The sequence below is a fragment of the Mytilus galloprovincialis genome, chromosome 1 (genome assembly GCF_965363235.1).
Source record: "Mytilus galloprovincialis chromosome 1, xbMytGall1.hap1.1, whole genome shotgun sequence".
NCBI lineage: Eukaryota > Metazoa > Mollusca > Bivalvia > Mytilida > Mytilidae > Mytilus > Mytilus galloprovincialis.
Genome location: NC_134838.1, coordinates 6,815,047 through 6,836,924, shown reverse-complemented (window position 1 = coordinate 6,836,924; position 21,878 = coordinate 6,815,047). Strand labels below are relative to the sequence as shown.

Below are 21,878 nucleotides of genomic sequence, written 5' to 3'. Positions count from 1 at the left end.
CAATCCAATTGGAGACGGACAATTCTTGTCTTTTAATACGGTTATTTTGAAGTTATATGTGCTGTTGTAGCTGTTTTTGACTGTTATCGGTTTTCTTACAATTGAACCTATTGTTGTAAACTGTTTTTGTTAAAAAATGACCCTTGTTAATTCTTTTATTTTTTTGTTTTTGAATTCACTGTATTTTGTTTTCTCATTTAAGATAATCCAAATTGCCTGATCGGTTATCAGTATTTGAAATTTACTGTAATCTGTCTTGTGCGAAATAAAAAAAATATAATGTTAACCTGTAAATGACCTTCCCCTCACACACAAAAACACACACTCATGGTGGTATGAGTGTCAATGAGACAACTCTCCATCCAAGTCACACTTTGTTAATGTAAACCATTATAGGTCAAAGTACAACCTTCAACACGGAGTCTTGGCTAAAACGGAACAACAAGCTATAAAGGGCCCTAAAAATTACTAGTGTAAAACCATTCAAACGGGAAAACCAACGGTCTAATCAATACATGATAAAATAAACGGCTGCGCTTTAGCGCATGATACGCAATATGCCACCCATGACCTAAAAAGGCAACTATGTTAATTATCTATCAGTCATTTTGTCTCCGATCTTGTACATGTACATCATTTCCAACTCAAATCACACAAAAATATTTATAGATGCAAGTGGATACTTGGGACTGGCATTAATCAGACTCTAACGGGACCTGATTTTATTTTTTTTAAATGTTTGCCGAATCAAGTTCAAAATGTATTTCTCAGCCTACGGTAACTTTCTCGGGCCTCATTCTTATGTTGCTGTCTGTCCTGTGTAGACTTGGTCTATGATATTACGAAGCTAGCACTTTATTTTTAAAATGTTTCCGAAAGTATATCGGATTTACTCTGTACAGACCAATGAGAATGTTTACACTTGGAACACAGGAAATGTTATTCGGCAAAATAACCAAGTTTAACCACTTTTCTACATTCCATACTAACAAACTATTTTCTGTATGAGTTTCAAAGTCTTCTTGTATTGTGCTTTTTTGCCTTATTCTATCCGTATTCTCATCCAGATAAATTTCCTTTTTCCATTTTGCCCGAGCGGTGTTTTTGACGACCATTTTAACACGAATTAATAGTTTTACAATTCCCCGTTTTTTTACACATCATCCTAAGTTTCTATAGACAAGATTTCTATTTTCAAAAAAATTTCATTGGGATACGGCGTGCATCATGAAAAAGTTTTTATTGCAAAAATAAACTAACTTAAGGGTAAAATAAAGTGATAAAACTCAGTCTATTTTGCATAAGAACATATATAGATAAATCGTGCAGATGCTAAAATATTAAAGAAACAGAATATGAATTAAAAGTAAATGTAAAGTAATACATTTTTAAAGGTTAACAATGAGCAGAAGAATTGCCGGAAAACTATAAAACAATCTATGTCGAAAAGTTAACCGTTACGTATTGCATCAAAACTCTCGGCACTCTGTATTTAGAAAAAGTAACCGTTAAAAATGTCACATAGTTATGATTATCAAAAATATTTTTTTCTTTATTATGTAATCACTTTGCTGCATTGGCTTGTATGTGTGAACGTTATTCGATAACGTCAGGAACGATAACTCGTGGCGTAACGTCATTCGGTATCGTGTTACCTTAAAAGAAAACGTAAAATCTAAAATTTATAAAAATGGAAATGGAGCTTATGTCAATAGATATAAACAATTTATCAAAGTTGCATAAAATTTTGTGAAAGTGTTAGTTATTGTCCCAAAATTGGAAAATCCCCCCTTTTTTAAGCATAAAAATTCATAACACGGAAATGTAAAATCTGAAATTTATAAAAATTGAAAGGGAGCTAACATCAATAGATATAAACAATTCACCAAAGTTTCATGGACATTGGTGAAAGCCTTTTTGAGTTATTGTCCGAAGTGTTGAAAATCCCCCTTTTTTTATGAATAAAGCCCCATAAATCCAAAACTTAAAATCTGAAATTTATAAAAATTGAAAGGGAGCTTACATCAATAGATATAAACAATTCACCAAAGTTTTCATGGACATTGGTGAAAGCATTTTTTTAGTTATTGTCCGAAGTGTTGAAAATCCCCCTTTTTTTATGAATAAAGCCCCATAAATCCAAAACTTAAAATCTGAAATTTATAAAAATTGAAAGGGAGCTTACATCAATAGATATAAACAATTCACCAAAGTTTCATGGACATTGGTGAAAGCCTGTTTGAGTTATTGTCCAAAGTGTTGAAAATCCCCCCTTTTTTATGAATAAAGCCCCATAAATCCAAAATTAAAATCTGAAATTATAAAAAAACGAAAGGGAGCTTACGTCAATAGATATAAACAATTCACTTAAGTTTCATGGAAATTGGTGAAAGTGTTTTTGAGTTATTGTCCGAAGTGTGGACGACGGACGGACGGACAGACGGACGGACAAAGGCAGTGGCGTAGCTTGCATGTATGCTCGGATGCTCAAGCATCCACATCATTTTGACAAAAATAAAATAAAAATAGCAGCAGCTTAACATTATATGTCATATTTTATCTATCAAAGGGCAATTAGGAGCAAGGCATTATAACTAAAAAAGCACTATTTTCTTTTTCTTTTTTCTTTTCAATATCTTAAGAGAAATAAAAGCTTCACAGCAAATGAAATGTGATTTCCATTACAATTTATATTTTAAAGGGCCATAACTGGTTAAAAATATTTGATTACGACTTATTTTCCAAATTGTCAAAGACATTGCTTAAGATATGAGTTTCATTTAATCTAACAAAAAGTGTACACACAGTGGCGGATCCAGGGGGGGGGGGGTTCCGGGGGTGCGCACCCCCCTTTATTTTTGCCGATCAATGCATTTGTATCGGGACATATGTTTTGCACCCCCCCTTTGCCCTGGGTTAGCCTGGGTTAGCACCCCCCCCCCTTTCGAAAATTCCTGCATCCGCCCCTGACACATGAGAGTGCTAACAAAACCAGACGATCGGACGCCCGGTATTTTTATGTCTCCTGCAAAGCGTTTAGCTCAGTAATCAAAAACCAAAAACCCAAGGTTGTAAACTCAAATTCCTGGAAAGAGAAGTCACTTCAGTTCCTATATTCCGAAGTTCCTAAATTTTACAGAAGTGCCGCTGTAATGAGGTCCGTTTTTGATATGTCAAATATAAGATTGGGTGGGAAACTTTACATCAAATATTAACGAATTGAATGATGGTAGTTTCGAGGAAACAATAAAATTTGGTTAAAAATATATGAATTGGTAGGTATTTTGAATTTAAACAAAAATCTAACTAGTGTCGGATTCTGGGGGAGTACATGTGCTTAAATAAAAAATATTTTTCTGCATAAAAAGGTCAAAATTTATTTTCGCCTCGCTCCGCTCGGCGAAACATCCATATCATTTCAACCCTGGCTACGCCACTGAAAGGTATACCAGAATACGTCCCGTCTAAAAGACGGCGTATAAAAACGAGAAACACTTATTAACCACATCATCAAACGACAAACTACTGAACATTTACAAATTGTGACTTGGATGGAGAGTTGTCTCATTGGCACTCATACCACGTTTTCTTATATCTATATATAACACTATAAGATTCACTCGACGAAATATTCTTCTTATAACGGCAATTAAACGATGTCAATTGCTCAAACATCACTTCTCGGTAAAGGTTTACTTCCTATAAGTATAGATACTAATTATAGCACATTTGAGACATTGAACAATCAAATTGTTAATAGTAACGTACGTTGCATACATATTTTGCATCTTGTCTTAAAATGTAGTACCTGACTGGATTAGTTTGATCTCATTTTAATTCTCTTTTAGTTTTAACGTTTAAAATCAGAAAATGCTTCCGCATTTATTTAAAGACTATTTGAGGCAAATGACTCTCTAATGAACTTTAGCGAGTTGACACTATACTTAGAGACACCCGAGATGTTAACCTATAACATATTATATTTTATTTCCACTCTTATGTTCATTTCTTAAATATTTCAGACAATATTTGTTTTTCAAGGAACAATATGCAAATTTGTTGTACAGGTCTATTTTGAAAACACTTCAAGATAAAATATAAAATTCCCCTTGTGTATAAGATAAGCACATATATTGTTGTAAATGGACTTTATTCAAGCTACTAGTAATCATATATATTATACTCGGTGCATTATATTTGCTACTCGTCGCCATTTCATTTGCGCGCATTCATTTAACAGGAAAATCAGGAATTTTTTTAAAGTTATTATTTTATGTTATGACTTTTATTCTTTCAAGTGCTTTGTGGTTTTTATGTTTGTAAAGTTTAATCATATTGATAATAAGGTCATATTGTTTTCGCCGATATAAACTACAAATACGATCCCCAGTAACATCGTGATATATTAGTACGAATATGTTTAATCGACCTATCTAAAATACATGTTTTTCGTTTCTTATCATTTTTTAAAATTATCTAATATTTTCTCAATCGCCTATGTCTATGTTAAACATAATTAAAAGTGTTTTTTTATGTACGAATTTATCGGTAGAGCAAAACATATCCTTTAAAATACTTCATATGACCCGTTTTCTAACCCCGACACAACAAGCCTTAGCTACATAAACTGTATAGTGGAGAAGCTTAGTTTCTAAATTAGTGACTTGCTATCCCAAAGATAGAGATCCCCGCCAATTCGGTCACGGTAGTACTTTGAAAATTAAATTATGCGCTGTTACTTGCGCTAATTTTTCCGATTTGCATTTTCAACTTGTAAAGTTCAAAACAGTTATGTAACTTGCAATGTATGTGAAACAAACAGATTTGTCTACACAATGACATGGATTTGTTGTAAAGAAGGATACATTAAGTATCTTAAGACATTTACTGACAAAATAAACAGGATACCAAAATGACGCACGGACAATCGGATGTGGACACTGTCGAGTGCCGTATATGGTCATATATTGTATTGTAAAACCATTTAATCCTTTTGTGTCTTAATAAAACTGTGCATGCCGGTATTTCTCATCATTCAGATTGTCAACTCTCCTATCTGTTAGTACCTCTAGTTTGTAAGGAAAATGTGTGACGACGACGTAGCCGCTTTAGTTGTAGACAATGGATCTGGAATGTGTAAAGCTGGATTTGCAGGAGATGATGCTCCAAGAGCTGTGTTTCCATCCATTGTCGGAAGACCCAGACATCAGGTATGTGAAAGTCGCACTTTATTACTTTAATTTTAAATGCTTTTTAATATTTTAAGGGCCTACTGAGATGCTTACAATAATTATTCACACGCAACTATCGACTAGCTCAAACACTTCATATTATCATTTTCTTGAATGAAGAACTACATAAAATTATACATATAGATAGATTTATGTCGTTTGTGTATACTTCCGAAGTTGTCCCCGATATCTATGAAAAAGGAAATAAATAAGTCTAATAACAAAAAAATGTAATTTCCTTTAAGCATTTTTTTTTATGCATAGATAACTTGAATAAATGATATATAATGCACTGTGTATTCTCTTTGTATATTCAAATACTGATTTCCTGCATTAAGTTTCCTTAATTGAACAATTTCTCGTTTAAATTTAAGCTTCCGTCACAGATGAAATTGCAGAATCAGTGTTAACCTATAGTTTATGTCTTTCAGCAAGATACAAAAAATTAATCATACTGTGTAAAAAATAAATGTATATTTTTTTTGCCATACAAAACAGGGACAATTAATTTGATATATTTGTTATTTGTTCAGAATATCCATTACCGCCGAATGCTCTTAAATCATATATCCCTACTTAAACCAATTTAATCGTCCTTCAATTAAATATTAGTTTAAGAATTATATCTAGAACCGGAATAAAGGCTTCGAACGACTTTATTACATTCATTAAGAGGACCTATAGATCCTTTTAAAATGTCTGCACCATTTTGTAAATGTTTTTGTACACTGAGTATAATATATGTGCATTCGTTTTAAAACGCGACAATTGACACTTTCATATCGGTATTCGATATTTTTGAGTCATAAACAGTTTATCACTTTCAAGAAAAATAAACCTACTTCGTGTTGACCTTTCTAAATGCCATGCATTTTACTAATATTTTGCATAGTTGATATGACATTGTATATGCAGTTTATGATCGTTTGTCTGTAGTTTCTGTTAGTTAATCATTTAAAAATAACACACTATTCATATTACAGGGCGTAATGGTTGGTATGGGACAGAAAGACAGTTACGTCGGTGATGAAGCACAGAGTAAGAGAGGAATCCTAACTTTGAAATACCCAATTGAACACGGAATTGTCACAAACTGGGACGATATGGAGAAAATCTGGCATCACACCTTCTACAATGAACTCCGTGTAGCACCAGAAGAACATCCCGTTTTACTGACAGAGGCTCCACTCAACCCTAAAGCCAACAGAGAAAAGATGACCCAGATTATGTTTGAAACCTTTAACTGCCCAGCCATGTATGTAGGAATCCAAGCTGTATTGTCCCTGTATGCCTCTGGTCGTACAACTGGTATCGTGTTGGACTCTGGAGATGGTGTATCCCACACTGTGCCAATCTATGAAGGTTATGCCCTTCCTCACGCTATCTTGAGATTGGATCTTGCCGGACGGGACCTGACAGATTACCTCATGAAAATTCTGACCGAACGTGGGTATTCATTCACCACCACAGCCGAGAGAGAAATCGTCAGAGACATTAAAGAAAAATTATGCTATGTAGCACTAGACTTTGAACAAGAAATGTCCACAGCCGCATCATCATCATCATTGGAGAAGAGCTACGAGTTACCCGACGGACAAGTCATCACTATTGGTAACGAAAGATTCAGATGCCCAGAGACCATGTTCCAACCATCATTCATCGGAATGGAAACTGCAGGTATCCATGAAACAACATACAACAGTATCATGAAATGTGATGTTGATATCCGTAAAGACTTGTACTCTAATGTGGTTTTGTCTGGTGGTACCACCATGTACCCAGGTATTGCTGACCGTATGCAAAAGGAAATATCTGCATTGGCTCCACCAACAATGAAAGTCAAGATTATTGCTCCACCAGAAAGGAAATATTCCGTATGGATCGGTGGTTCCATCTTGGCTTCACTCTCAACCTTCCAACAGATGTGGATCAGTAAACAGGAATATGACGAGTCCGGTCCATCCATCGTCCACAGGAAATGTTTCTAAACAAATAACTCAAGTTTAATAACATTTTGAAAACATTTATCGTAAGACAGTTTGAGACATGAACACAAGCAAGTGGCCATTGGTGACTGTTCTTTAATTACATGTACCTATACAATATTGTATTTATGATTAGGACACAAATAAAAAAAGATAGTTGATTTACAATGGTTTTTTATGAATTGTCATGATCAGAATTATAAAATGATTTCCAAATCTGGTATTCATATCAAAAACACCAATATATATATATATATATATATATCAAATCTAGTATACTACCAAAACATGATTTATTTATATCTCAAATCTAATAAACAACTCAAAAGTATCTATGACGATTTCAAAGAGCACTTAAACACCAGCAAATTCCAATAACATTGCACCAACGTAACTATACATTTAATAATTACAAGATAACTTTAAAAATACAAGGATAAAGAAAGAAAAGAAACCCAACAACGCTACACAACACAACTGTATACAATGAAAATAGAATTGGTCTGATGAAAAAAATGAACTAAAAGACATTATAAAAATATATCAGCACCTCGAAATAAAACAAAGCTTGTTTGCTCGTTTGCACGCTCAATCGGATGTAAAATGTACAAGGTTCACATTGTGACTCGCAACAGATATTTAATGATATCAATGTGTAGATACAAATAATCCCTTAGAGTTTAAATGATGTGGATGTAAGCAATCATGTGCCAACGTACGACCTTCAACAATAAGAAAACCCAATACCATATTATTGGTAACAACCAAAAATAATTTCATAATTTATAACAAAATGATTTATAAAAAAAAAAACCAGAAACGACAGACATGAACCATCGACAACGGAAGACATAAAGATTGTGGCGGACTTAAACAAATTGTGAATGCTGAACTCTCTCCATACATAGGACAGTGGTGTAACAGCACAACATTAAACAAACTGTCAAAATCAGTTGCAATTGCCTGAACTTAAACGTTCAGTACGAGTTGAAAACATATAATAAACATAAAACAATAGACACAAAACACCGTTCACGAGACTTGTAGTTTATAAAAGCTAGCTCAAAGGCAATTGCAAGTAAAAAAAACAAATCTTGTTCTCCAAGTGGAATAAAGTTCAAACGAACATATCACTGGCAGCTAGAATAAAATAACTTTAATGAAAATGACATTTATTTGGTTTAAAGAAAGATGTCATAAGTATCTTTAAACTGTTATACAATTGGAAGCGGATAACTAAATGGTACAAGGTCAATAGGATTTGGATACTGTCGAGGTCTATGTGTGGCCATTTGTTGTTAAGTTGCCATATATTTAATCCTGTTGTATCTAACATAAAACTGTTTATACCATAATGTCTCTCCATTCGGACTACTAGTATCCTATCTGTTAGAAGCTTTTAAGGAGTTTTGAGAAAAACTAGTAATGTTTTAGTGTTGGACAGTGGATCTGGACTGTTCAAAGCTGGATTTACAGGAGAAGATTCTCAAAGAACGATATTTCCAACAATTTGCAATCAAATGTATCAGGTTCGTGAAAAGACATGCATATATGCAATTCCTAAGTTAAATCGTTTCGTAAGAATCAAAGAACCAATAACATGCATTTCTCCCTCATTTTCCACAACTTTTAAACTGTACTAAAACAATTGAAGTAATAATTGATTCCCCTACAAATGTACCATGTTGGAATTTGGAACTGCATATAAAATCTTGTATAGATTTAATGTTGTCATTTAATTTAAAATTTAGATTTAAAACAATTTGTCCGGAAGATTGATTGTTATTGTTTGCTTTTTAAGTGCCAATCTGCCTAAGAATCAGGCAGTGGTGAAAACATGACCCAAAAAAACCCACCCAATTTGACATTGATTTCAGTTCATAATATGTAGTTATGCACAATAATAACATTCATTTCCATTTTCTGTTCTGGTAATAGAAGATACAATTTGGTTGAAATGCACTAGAAATTAACAAATAAGGGGAGATAACTCTGTAATTTGCTATCATTCTAACCGATTTTTTAACCAATTTATTTGATATTACCAGACACACACAAACGAAAGACTAATACTTTTTAACTCAGGATGATGGTTAGTATTAAATAGCATGATTAGCTCGGTGGGTTTTTTCTAATCATGTTTTAATTTTTACCTAAATTGCCTGATTCTTACAAAGACTGGCACTTAATGCCAAAGTAAAAAAATCAAGCAAAACAAAAAAGAAAACCGTGTCGATGGTCTTCTAGTTGCGTACTCGCCTCGAGTGTGGAAGTCGTGGCTTCGACTCCCGACTGGGTCAAATCAAATACTTGAAAATTGGCATTTGTTTGCTCTCCGCTAAGCACATTACATTTTAGGATAAGACCATAGGCTTGTCAAATTGGAGTTAAAATAATGTGACCGGGTAGGGGTGACATTTCTTCCTGCGCATTGTTACCCTTTGTAGCTAGCGCGTTACAAATCCAGCTCATCTAGTTATTTTGTATTCATCCTTCAACGATAATTTTATCACGGTATATCGCTGTCGCTCTATTCGTTCATCCCAGACAAAAAGTGAAAAATCTAACGTCCTTTGTTATGACTTCATAGTTAGCGACAAACCGATATATAACAAGCAGCAACGAATGCTAATCATTATATATTAAAAGCTCCTGAACTGAGGCAATAAAATTGAGAATGGAAATGGTGAATGTGTCAAAGAGACAACAACCAGACCAGAGAGCAGTAAACAGTAGAAGGCCACCAAATGGTCTTCAATACAACGAAAAAATCCTGAACGCAAAAGCGAGCTTCAACTGGCCCCTAAACAGAAATGTGTACTTATTCAGTGATAATGGACGTCACACTAAACTACGAAATATATAATGAACTAAAAGTAAAAATCATGCAAGATTAACAAAGGCCGGAGGCTCCTGACTTAGTACTGGCGAAAAAATGCAGCGGGGTTAATCATGTTTTTTTAGATCCCAACCCTCCTCTATACCTCTAGCCAATGTAGATAAAACACACACACACAGCAATACTCAAATTAAAACTCAGTTTAAAAAAAGTCCGAGTCTGATGTAAAAATAGGTAACTAAAGAAACAAAACAAAATGAAAATGATACAAACATTAACAAATGAGTACTAGCAGTTACTGACATGTCAGCGCCAGACCTAAATTAAACTGATCGAAAGATTATGTCTTCATGAATATCAAGCACTATCCCTCCCGTTAGGGGTTTAGTATCATACCATCATAAAATATATATGAGATGAACATAACCCGTATCATGCAAACAACTGGTTTTAGAATAAATGTGTTTATTTCCTATGCAATAACCCTATAAGTGAATCAATATTAAAGCCAAAATATGCCATCTTTAATGACCTGACAACAATATCGTAACTATATCCCTTCTAAATAAGTCTGTTTAAAAATTATTTTTTTTTTTATCTTTTGAGGTGAATGCCAACATTGTCGTGCTTTGTAAAGAATATTACCCAAAACAATTGGATGTGAAATACCTGAACGTATAAGATATCTGTCCATATAAAATTTGGCGGGGTTACACATATAGTGTCGGTGCTCAACTTTTACCGTAACCTGGGACAATGATGTAACGACAAAATCGTTTGAACAAATTGTAAAATATCAGTTTGAAATGGATTTACTCAACAGATTGACACTTACATAAACTATAGGTAAATACAAATGTTGTTTTTCAAGTTTGGCTGTTACTGAAAAAAACTTTTACATCACATCTTTTGATTTTTACCGTAATGTTGTTTATAAAGCCAGAAAACTTCAATACGATCCATTGACTTATTGGTCTTTTAAATCAACATATATTTTAAATATAACATTTTAACATCGTAGTAAGATCTTAGCATATGTTTTTTGTTGGTGGATAGTTGTTTCATTGTAATCATGCCCCATCTCATTTATTTTAAACATGATGAACTACAATTTTCTTATGACAAAGTCAAATTATCAAGTAAATTAATCAATTACAGCCGATTTCAATGAGTATGTAGCTAAAGGTAATATCTTTTGTTAGCTTGCTTGCTAGCTGAACCGTGAAGTCATTGTTAGGTAAGGTATACAACCCTCTTTTCGATGTAGCCTAGTCCTTAACTGACATATAGATTGGTTATCTGTTGGACTAGTCTACTCTTTAAGGAGGGTAGTTTGCCTAACCTAACAATGACTTCATGGTTCAGCTAGCAAGCAAGCTAACCAAAGATATTATCTTTAGCTACATACTCATTGAAATCGGCTGTAATATCTAAATGAAGTATGATACAGATTTCCATGGGTATATAAAAAAGAAGATGTGGTATGATTGCCAATGAGACAAATATCCACAAAAGACCAAAATGACACAGACATTAACAACTATAGGTCACCGTACGGCCTTCAACAACGGGCAAAGCCCATACCGCATAGTCAGCTATAATAGGCCCCGATAAGACAATGTAAAACAATTCAAACGAGAAAACTAATGGCCTTATTTATGTAAAAAAATGAACGAAAAACAAATATGTAACACATAAACAAACGACAACCACTGAATTACAGGCTCCTGACTTGGGACAGGCATGGTATGGCCTTTTTTACGGTAAGAGTTAATAAACGTATGATACTGAATTCTATGGATATGACTTTTTTAGTAGGAGTTTATGTTAAGAATTGAATGCTCTTTTTTGTAAATTTATTGGGGTGTAAAAGCGTTGACCGAAGTACATTTTGTATGAAGCGCTTCATACTAAAAATGTGCGCACGGTCAACGCTATTATAACCCTATAAAGTTTAAAAAAAAAGCATTCAATACTTATAATTACATTTTTACCTATAGGATCATGAAAACACGCCTTTTATCAATTTTTTATTTCATTTACCTATGCACTTTATTGTGGGACCTCGTGTCATCATGAATGAAAAGTTGCATTGTGTAATGCAATTGATTAAGGAATATCACGAGGTTGCTAGTTAGCCAATCAGAATAGCGTATTATAATGAAACATACATCTAATGTAATTATAAACGTATGATACAGATTTCCGTGCGTACAACATTGTTTTCTGGAATTGCTATTATCAGATATGCTCGAGTATTTAAAATGATCGAATACATATTTTGCATGCGTATTTCATATAATTATACCCCCTCGTAAGTCTGAATGACTTTTTTCATAATAGTATAATTCTTTTTTCTTGTGATAGAAACTTTGTTATAACATAAGAGCTATAATGCAAATCCAATGATGAAAGTGAATCTGCATTTATTGTTTGCTCGATTAAGAAAAAGACCAGATTTGGTAATTTGTAAAACGTGTTTGTTTTAAACTGAGTTATACTGTGTGTATTGTTATGTGTTTCTATATTCTACATTGGCTAGAGGTATAGGGAGAGGGTTGAGATCTCATAAAACAAGTTCAACCCGCCGCATTTTAACGCCTCAGGAGCATCTGGCCTTTGTTAGTCTTGTATGTTTTTTTCAATTTTAGTTCATTAATATGTTTTGGAGTTTAGTGTGACGTCCATTTTCACTGAAATAATACACAATTTTATTTAGAGGCCAGCTGAGGACCACCTTCGGGTTCGGAATTTTTTCTCGTTGCGTTGAAGACCCATTAACGGCTCTTCGGTCGGGTTGTTGTCTCTTTGACATGTATTCCCCATTTCCATTCTTAATTTTATTGTGTCAATCATGAATGCAAATGTTTTTTCTAATTCCATTAACCTCCTCTTTCAATAGTTTCACAAATCTACTAATACTGGACAGTAAACCATTCTTACAACTTTTTTTAAATATTATAACAAAACCGAAAAGTTAACACGTTAGAAACATTTTCTGTGTACAATACATGGACCAGACTCGTCGTATTCTTCTTTACTAATCCACATTTGTTGAAACGTGGACAGTGATGCTAAAATTGACCCTCCAATCCAGACAGAGTATTTTCTTTCTGGTGGAGCTACTACTTTAACTCTCATAGTTTGTGGCGCCAATAAATTGATTTCCTTTTTCAACCGATCAGAAATCCCTGGAAACATGGATGATCCCCCGGAGAGAACGACATTTGCATAAAGGTCTTTCCGGATGTCGACATCACATTTCATAATGCTGTTGTATGTTGTGTTATGGATACCTGCGCTTTCCATTCCAAGAAAAGAAGGTTGGAACAAAACTTCAGGACACCGGAACCGCTCATTACCGACTGTAACTATTTGTCCATCCGGAAGTTCATAGCATTTTTCCAAAGAGGAAGTAGTCGCCGCTGTTTGCATTTCCTGTTCAAAATCATAGGTAACAAAGCAAAGTTTTTCTTTAATGTCTCGTACGATTTCTCTTTCGGCAGTAGTTGTGAATGAATATCCACGTTCTGTGAGAATTTTCATAAGATAGTCTGTGAGATCACGTCCAGCTAGATCCAATCTCATGATAGCGTGAGGAAGGGCATAACCTTCATAGATGGGTACGGTATGGGTGACACCATCACCAGAGTCCAACACAATACCAGTTGTACGACCAGAAGCATATAAAGATAATACGGCCTGGATAGCAACGTACATGGCTGGCGAGTTAAAGGTTTCGAACATAATCTGTGTCATCTTTTCTCTGTTGGCTTTAGGGTTGAGTGGCGCTTCCGTCAGTAAAATTGGATGTTCTTCTGGTGCTATCCGGAGTTCATTGAAGAAAGTGTGATGCCATATTTTCTCCATATCGTCCCAGTTTGTGACGATACCATGATCAATAGGATATTTTAAAGTAAGAATTCCTCTTTTGCTTTGTGCTTCATCACCAACGTAGCTGTCTTTCTGTCCCATTCCAACCATCACACCCTTTATATGAAAATTAAGATAAAAGAGTAACTTTAGAAATATTCCTCTTGTTAAAGAATCATTACACATTAATATAAGATTATAATTTATGATGGAATGGTTTTTATGTCTTGTTTGTTGATTAATTTCTGAAAAAAAAATATAAAGTAAAAAATCCGAAACTTCATTCCGATATATATACCCTTTCATTACATTAGGTTGAGACAAACTAAAGTTAGAGAACAGGAACGAAAAATGTAGCATTTTTTGTATATAAAGGATCATTACTCATGACGATAAAAGTGATGCCACCCACTTTCTGTATTTTGTGGTAATAAGCACTGCGTATAAGTTCTATAACATATGGTTGAGGCAAACATAATGTGTAGCAATAATGACAGAATTGTTGACAATGGCATAATTTGATGTGGAGCAATAATGAATGAATTGTTTACGATGGCATAATTTGATCTGTAGCAATAATGACAGAATTGTTGACGATGGCATAGTTTGATGTGGAACAATAATGACAAAATTGTTGACAATGGCATAATTTGCTGTGTAGCAATTATGACAGAATTGTTGATGAAGGCATAATTTGATGTCGAGCAATAATGATTGAATTGTCGACGATGGCATAATTTAATATGTAGCAATAATTACAGATTTGTTGACGATGGCATAATTTGATGTGGAGAAATAATGACATAATTGTTGACGATGGCATGATTTGATGTGGAGCAATAATGATAGAATTGTTGACGATGGCATAATTTGATGCGGAGCAATAATGATTGAAATGTCGACGATGGTATAATTTGATGCGGAGCAATATTGATTGAATTGTCGACGATGGCATAATTTGACGTGGAGTTATAATGACAGAATTTTCAACGAAGGCAAATTTTGATGTGGAGCAATAATGACAGAACTGTTTACGATGGCATAATTTGATGTCGAGCAATAATGATTGAATTGTCGACGATGACATAATTTGATGTCGAGCTATAATGACAGAATTGTCGACAAGGGCAGAATTTAATGTGGAGCATTGATGACAGAATTGTTGAAAATGGCAGTTTGATGTGGGGCAATAAAGACTGAATTGTCGAAAATGACATAAATTGCTGTGGAGCAATAATGCCTGAATTGTCGACGATGACATAATTTGATGTGGAGCAATAATGATTGAATTGTCGACGATGGCATAATTTGTTGTGGAGTTATAATGACAGATTTTTTAATGAAGGCATAATTTGATGTGGAGCTATAATGACAGAACTGTTTACGATGGCATAATGTGATGTCGAGCAATAATGATGAATTTTCGACGATGGCATAATTTGATGTCGAGCTTTAATGACAGAATTGTCGACGAGGGCGTAATTTAATGTGGAGCATTGATGCCAGAATTATTGAAAATGGCATAATTTGATGTGGAGCAATAAAGACAGAATAGTTGACGATGGAATTATTTGATATGTAGCAATAATGACCAATTTGATGACCATGGCATTATTTGATGTGGAGAAATAACGACATAATTGTTGACGATGGCATGATTTGATGCGGAGCAATAATGACAGAATTGTTGACGATGGCATAATTTGATGTCGAGCAATAATGATTGAATTGTTGACGATCGCATAAATTGATGTGGAGCAATAATGACAGAATTGTTGACGATGGCATAATTTGTTGTGGAGCAATAATGATTGAATTGTCGACGATGGCATAATTTGATATGGAGTTATAATGACAGAATTTTTAACGAAGGCATAATTTGATGTGGAGCAATAATGACAGAACTGTTGACGATGGCATAGTTTGATGTCCAGCAATAATGATTGAATTGTCGACGATGGCATAATTTGATGTCGAACTATAATGACAGAATTGTCGACGAGGGCGTAATTTAATGTGGAGCATTGTTACCAGAAATTTAGACGATGGCATAATTTGATGTGGAGAAATAATGACATAATTGTTGACGATGGCATGATTTGATGTGGAGCTATAATGACAGAATTGTTGACGATGGCATAGTTTGATGTCAAGCCCTTATGATTGAATTGTCGACGATGGCATAATTTGATGTCGAGCTATAATGACAGAATTGTCGACGAGGGCGTAATTTAATGAGGAGCATTGATGACAGAATTGTTGAAATGGTATAATTTGAGGTGGAGCAATAAAGACAGAATTGTTGACGATGGCATAATTTGATGTCGAGCAATAATGATTGAATTGTTGACGATGGCATAATTTGATGTCAAGCTATAATGACAGAATTGTTGACGATTGCATAATTTGATGTTGAGCAAAATTTTTTGAATTGTTGACGATCGCATAATTTGATGTGGAGCAACAATGACAGAATTGTTAACAATGGCATAATTTAATGTCGAGCAATAATGATTGGATCGTTGACGATGGCATAAATTGATGTTGAGCATTTATGACAGAATTGTTGACGATTATATATATAATATGATATGGAGCAATAATGACAGAATTGTTGACGATAGCATAATTTGATGTGGAGCAATAATGACAGAATTATTGACGATGACATAATTTGATGTGGAGCAATAATGACAGAATTGTTGACGATGGCATAAATTGATGTTAAGCATTTATGACAGAATTGTTGACGATTATATATATATATAATATGATATGTAGCAATACAGACAGATTTGTTGACGATGGCATAATTTGATGTGGAGAAAAAATGACATAATTATTGACGATGGCATGATTTGATGTGGAGCAATAATGATAGAATTGTTGCGTTGGTATAATTTGATGTGGAGCAATAATGACAGAATTGTTGACGATGACATAATTTGTTGTGGAGCAATAATGATTGAATTGTCGACGATGGCATAATTTGATGTGGAGTTATAATGACAGAATTTTTAACGAAGGCATAATTTGATGTGGAGCCAAAATGACAGAACTGTTGACGATGGCATAGTTTGATGTCCAGCAATAATGATTGAATTGTCGACGACGGCATAATTTGATGTGGAGCAATTATGACAGAATTGTTGACGATGGCATAATTTGATGTGGAGCAATAATGACAGAATTGTTGACGATGGCATAATTTGATGTCGAGCCATAATGATTGAATTGTCGACAATGGCATAATTTGATGTGGATTTATACTGACAGAATTTTTAACGATGGCATAATTTGATGTGGAGCAATATTGACAGAATTATTGACGATGAAATAATTTGATGTGGAACAATAATGACAGAATTATTGACGATGGCATAATTTGATGTGGAGCAATAATGATAGAATTGTTAACGATGGCATAATTTGATGTTGAGCAACAATGACAGAATTGTTGACTATGGCATAATTTGATGTGGAGCAATATTGACGATGGAATGATTTGATGTGGAGCAATAATGACAGAACTATTGACGATAGCATAATTTGATGTGTAGCAATAATGACAGAATTGTCGACGATGGCATAATTTGATGTGCAGCAACAATGACAGAATTGTTGACGATGGCATAATTTGATGTCGAGCAATAATGACAGAATCATTGACGATGGCATAATTTGATGCCGAGCAACAATGATTGAATTGTCGACTATGGCATAATTTGATGTGGAGCAATAATGACAGAATTGTTAACGATGGAATAATTTGATGTGGAGCAATAATGACAGAATTGTTGACGATGGCATAATTTGCTGTGGAGCAATAATGACAAAATTATTGACGATAGCATAATTTGATGTCGAGCAATAATGATGGATTGTCGACGATGGCTTAATTTGATGTCGAGCTATAATGACAGAATTGTCGACGATGGCATAATTTAATGTGGAGCATTGATGCCAGAATTGTTGAAAATGGCATAATTTGATGTGGAGCAATAAAGACAGAATTGTTGACGATGGAATTATTTGATGTGGAGAAATAATGACTGAATTGTCGACAATGACATAAATTGCTGTGGAGCAATAATGCCTGAATTGTCGACGATGGCATAATTTGATGTGGAGCAATAATGACAGAATTGTTGACTATGGCATAATTTGATGTGGGGCAATAAAGACAGAATTGTTGACAATGGCATAGTTTGATCTATATAAAAAATGACTGAATTTTTGGATGGCATATTGATGTTGAGCATTTATGACAGAATTGTTGACGATTATATATATTATATGATATGGAGCAATAATGACAGAAATTGTTGACGATAGCATAATTTGATGTGGAGCAATAATGACAGAATTGTTGACGATGGCACAATTTGATGTCGAGCAATAATAACTGAATTATCGACGATGGCATAATTTGATGTCGAGAAATAAATACAGAATTGTTGACGTGGCATATTTTGAATAAAATGCAGAGAAACGTATTCTCAAAATATGTGTTTTGTGATGAAATATTAGACTGCATCATTAGAAAAAGTCAAAACATCTTTCTTTAATTTGTTTAATTTAAATGTAATATGTAATAGGTTATCTGTTTATATTATTTTTGTTAGGTTGATTCTATTAAAAAAATTTAAAGGCCGCAGACATGTTTTATGGCCGATGACTTTCAAGTTTAAACGATCCTTCTTATAAGAAAAAAAAGTAGTTTGCAAACCTGATGCCTGGGTCTTCCAACAATGGATGGAAATACAGCTCTTGGAGCATCATCTCCTGCAAGTCCAGCTTTACACATTCCAGATCCATTGTCAATAACCAACGCTGCTACATCTTCCTCTGACATGGTATAATTTATAGTTACTCTATCAAAAACAATGTCAAGTATCTTTCTAGAAAAAGAAGGACTTTGGCAAAACTAAATTTACATTTTTTTCACGTAGTTTCCGCTCAAAACTTGATAAATATCCGTTGTCGGAAATAAAAATAAATAAACTTACGCACTTATTTAGTATGTCCATATGTAAAATACATGTATACATTAGACAAATTTGAAAGAATGGATTATTAGATAACGATGCGTTAAAACCCAGTAAATGGACCAATTTTAGTATCTAATTCAATGATTTAGGTACGTTTACGTAAAGGAATAACAGTAATGGATATTTACCGATTTGAAGAATTACTACTGTCGCGATTGCCAATTTGGAGTTTTAAAAGCGAAGTAAAACGGATAAATGATGATAATAAGAAGATGTTATAAGTCTGCCAATCAGACAAAAAAACTTCAAATTACGGCTTTCATCAATGATAAAAACACGATCCGTATAATCGGCTTTAAAAGTCCTCGACATGAAAAATGTGATACAATACGACCGAGAAAACTACAGACTTTTGTCACCAGAGACTGTTCCCTCAAATTGACAAATCTGAAGATCATAAACTTCATAAAAATAAAATATATAAAAAATATCGTCCACTATGGCAAGCCATTTTACTATTTATTCTAACTTCAAGATATCTCATATAATATATAAGATATCTCATAAAATATATAAGATATCTCATATAATATATAAGATATCTTATATAATCCAGTTTTTATAAGATATCTTATAAACTTTAGAAGATATCTTATATACTTTATAAGATATCTTATAAACTTTAGAAGATATCTTATAAAGTATATAAGATATCTTCTAAAGTATATACGATATCTTATAAAGAAAATTATATGAGATATCTTATAAATTATATAAGATATCTTATAAAGAAAATTATATGAGATATCTTATAAATTATATGAGATATCTTATAAATTATATAAGATATCTTATAAACTTTATAATATATCTTATAAACTTTATAAGATATCTTATAAACTTTATAAGATATCTTATAAACTTTAGAAGATATCTTATAAAGTATATAAGATATCTTATAAAGAAAATTATATGAGATATCTTATAAATTATATAAGATATCTTATAAAGAAAATTATATGAGATATCTTATAAATTATATGAGATATCTTATAAACTATATAAGATATCTTATAAAGTATATAAGATAAGATATCTTATAAAGTTTATAAGATATCTTATATAATTTATAAGATATCTCATATAATTTATAAGATATCTCATATAATTTTCTTTATAAGATATCTTATATGCTTTATAAGATATCTTATATATTATATGAGATATCTTATGTTTTATCTTTTCTAGTTTCAGGATAATAACTTGTGTATTAGTATTTCTATTGCTCTGAAATTGTACAACAATGTTTAATACCACACGTAAAAGGTTGGGATTCATTTTAGGGGTCATGGGGGCAACAGTTTAGGAATTAGGGGCCCAAAAGGGGCAAAAAAAAGAGATTTTTTCTAGTTTCCAGACAATAACTTGTGTGTAAGTGTATATATCTCTCTGACATTGTACCACATGGTTCTATATAACACAGGAAAGGTTGGGATAGAGTTTTGGGTTAATTTCCCCAAAACATGTAGGAATTAAGGGTCAAAAACAAGCATTTTCCTAGTTTCGAGACAATAACTTGTGTTTAAGTGTATGGATCTCTCTGCAATCGTACAAGATTCCTTACTACAAAGGAAAGGCTGGGATTGAATTGGGGATTATTGCTCCAAGTGGGGTTTCTAAAAGTTAAGGGGGTGGGGTCAATTCTTTAAAGGGATTCATATTTTTTTTCTTCAAAATTTATTTTGCATTCAATTGCACAGTATTGCGCAATAGATTTGTTAGATCTTTGACCACATTTATTTTGTGTCAGAAACCTATATTATGTAAAACATTTGATCACAATCCAAATTCAGACAGTATCAAGCATGAATATTGTGTCCAAATTTGCCCCTATTGTTCAATGTTCGACCTCTGCGGTCGTATCAGGCTGCGCTCTGCGAAGCATTTTATTAAACAAATGACATGCTTTAAATGGTCCATTTAATTTGGCTAACAATTTTGACTTTTCTCCTCTATACACTAAACGTCCACACAATCTTATCAAAAAAAGTTTTCCTACTTTAATATGGTCGTTCGATAGATCTGGTTTCAAATTTATTTGCTGCAACTCTTATAAAGCCGTCTTCTCAAACAAGAAGGGTAAATATACTAGATATACTTGGATGGAGAGTTGTCTCATTTGCACTTATATCACATCTTCTTATAATCTAGATATACTTACTTGAGATGTAATGAGATGATTATATATTAAAGCCAGAAATTCTCTCCTTAACAACATTTATGTACGTTTCGGCAATACAGTTTGTCGACAGATTGTAGGTATTCCTATGGGTATCAATTGTGCCCCTTTAATAGTAGACTTTTTCCTTTCCTATTTTGAATCACAATTTATGGCCAATCCAAGTAAAGACCCGTCTAAATTTCATTTACTAGTAATTGAAAAGTTCAACAACACATACCATTATCTTGATGATATTGTTTTTGTTTAATTTTAATCAAAAAATCTTTTAATATATACGGTCGAAATTCACAACAGGATCTTACCTTAAAAAATCAAATTTTACAGTAATGAGTGTTTATCCCTATAGATTTAGACATTTCATAATTAAACCAGAAACTCTACACCAAAAATTATGACAAAATGAATGATTTTTCTTTCCCTATATATTGTTAATTTTCCTTTTTTGAACGGTGATGTTCTTCTAGCACAATCTTATGGTGTTTATATATCCTAACTCGTTCGTTATGCCCGTGTTTGCAGTGGCTTTTTTTTTAAATTTTAATGACCGCAATCTCTGTATTGCTGGTTAGGGATTTCATTACCACAGATTACTTTAAACCTTTACTAAATTCTTCCATAGATACACAGATTTGGTTTGCAAGTTTGGCTGTTCCCGAAGAAAACTTATTTCAGACGGAAAAAGCACATCCTAAATTTTACGGTAATGTTGTTAATCGA

The 21,878-nt window shown here is 33.3% G+C and overlaps 2 protein-coding genes across 2 annotated transcripts; one reads left to right on the top strand and one right to left on the bottom strand.

Moving 5' to 3' along the window:
- Positions 1-4,996: 4,996 nt before the first annotated feature.
- LOC143064232 (actin, non-muscle 6.2) lies at positions 4,997-7,384 on the top strand. Its single transcript, XM_076236909.1, has 2 exons — positions 4,997-5,210; positions 6,215-7,384. Exons 1-2 carry the CDS (start codon positions 5,085-5,087, stop codon positions 7,217-7,219), a joined length of 1,131 nt encoding a protein of 376 aa, XP_076093024.1. The 5' UTR covers positions 4,997-5,084; the 3' UTR covers positions 7,220-7,384.
- Positions 7,385-12,988: 5,604 nt separating this feature from the next.
- LOC143064226 (actin, cytoplasmic-like) lies at positions 12,989-18,868 on the bottom strand. The gene is made up of 2 exons (XM_076236895.1): positions 18,658-18,868; positions 12,989-14,045 (listed from the first exon to the last, which is right to left on the bottom strand). The coding sequence occupies exons 1-2, from the start codon at positions 18,781-18,783 to the stop codon at positions 13,041-13,043; spliced, it is 1,131 nt and encodes a 376-aa protein (XP_076093010.1). The 5' UTR covers positions 18,784-18,868; the 3' UTR covers positions 12,989-13,040.
- Positions 18,869-21,878: the final 3,010 nt, after the last annotated feature.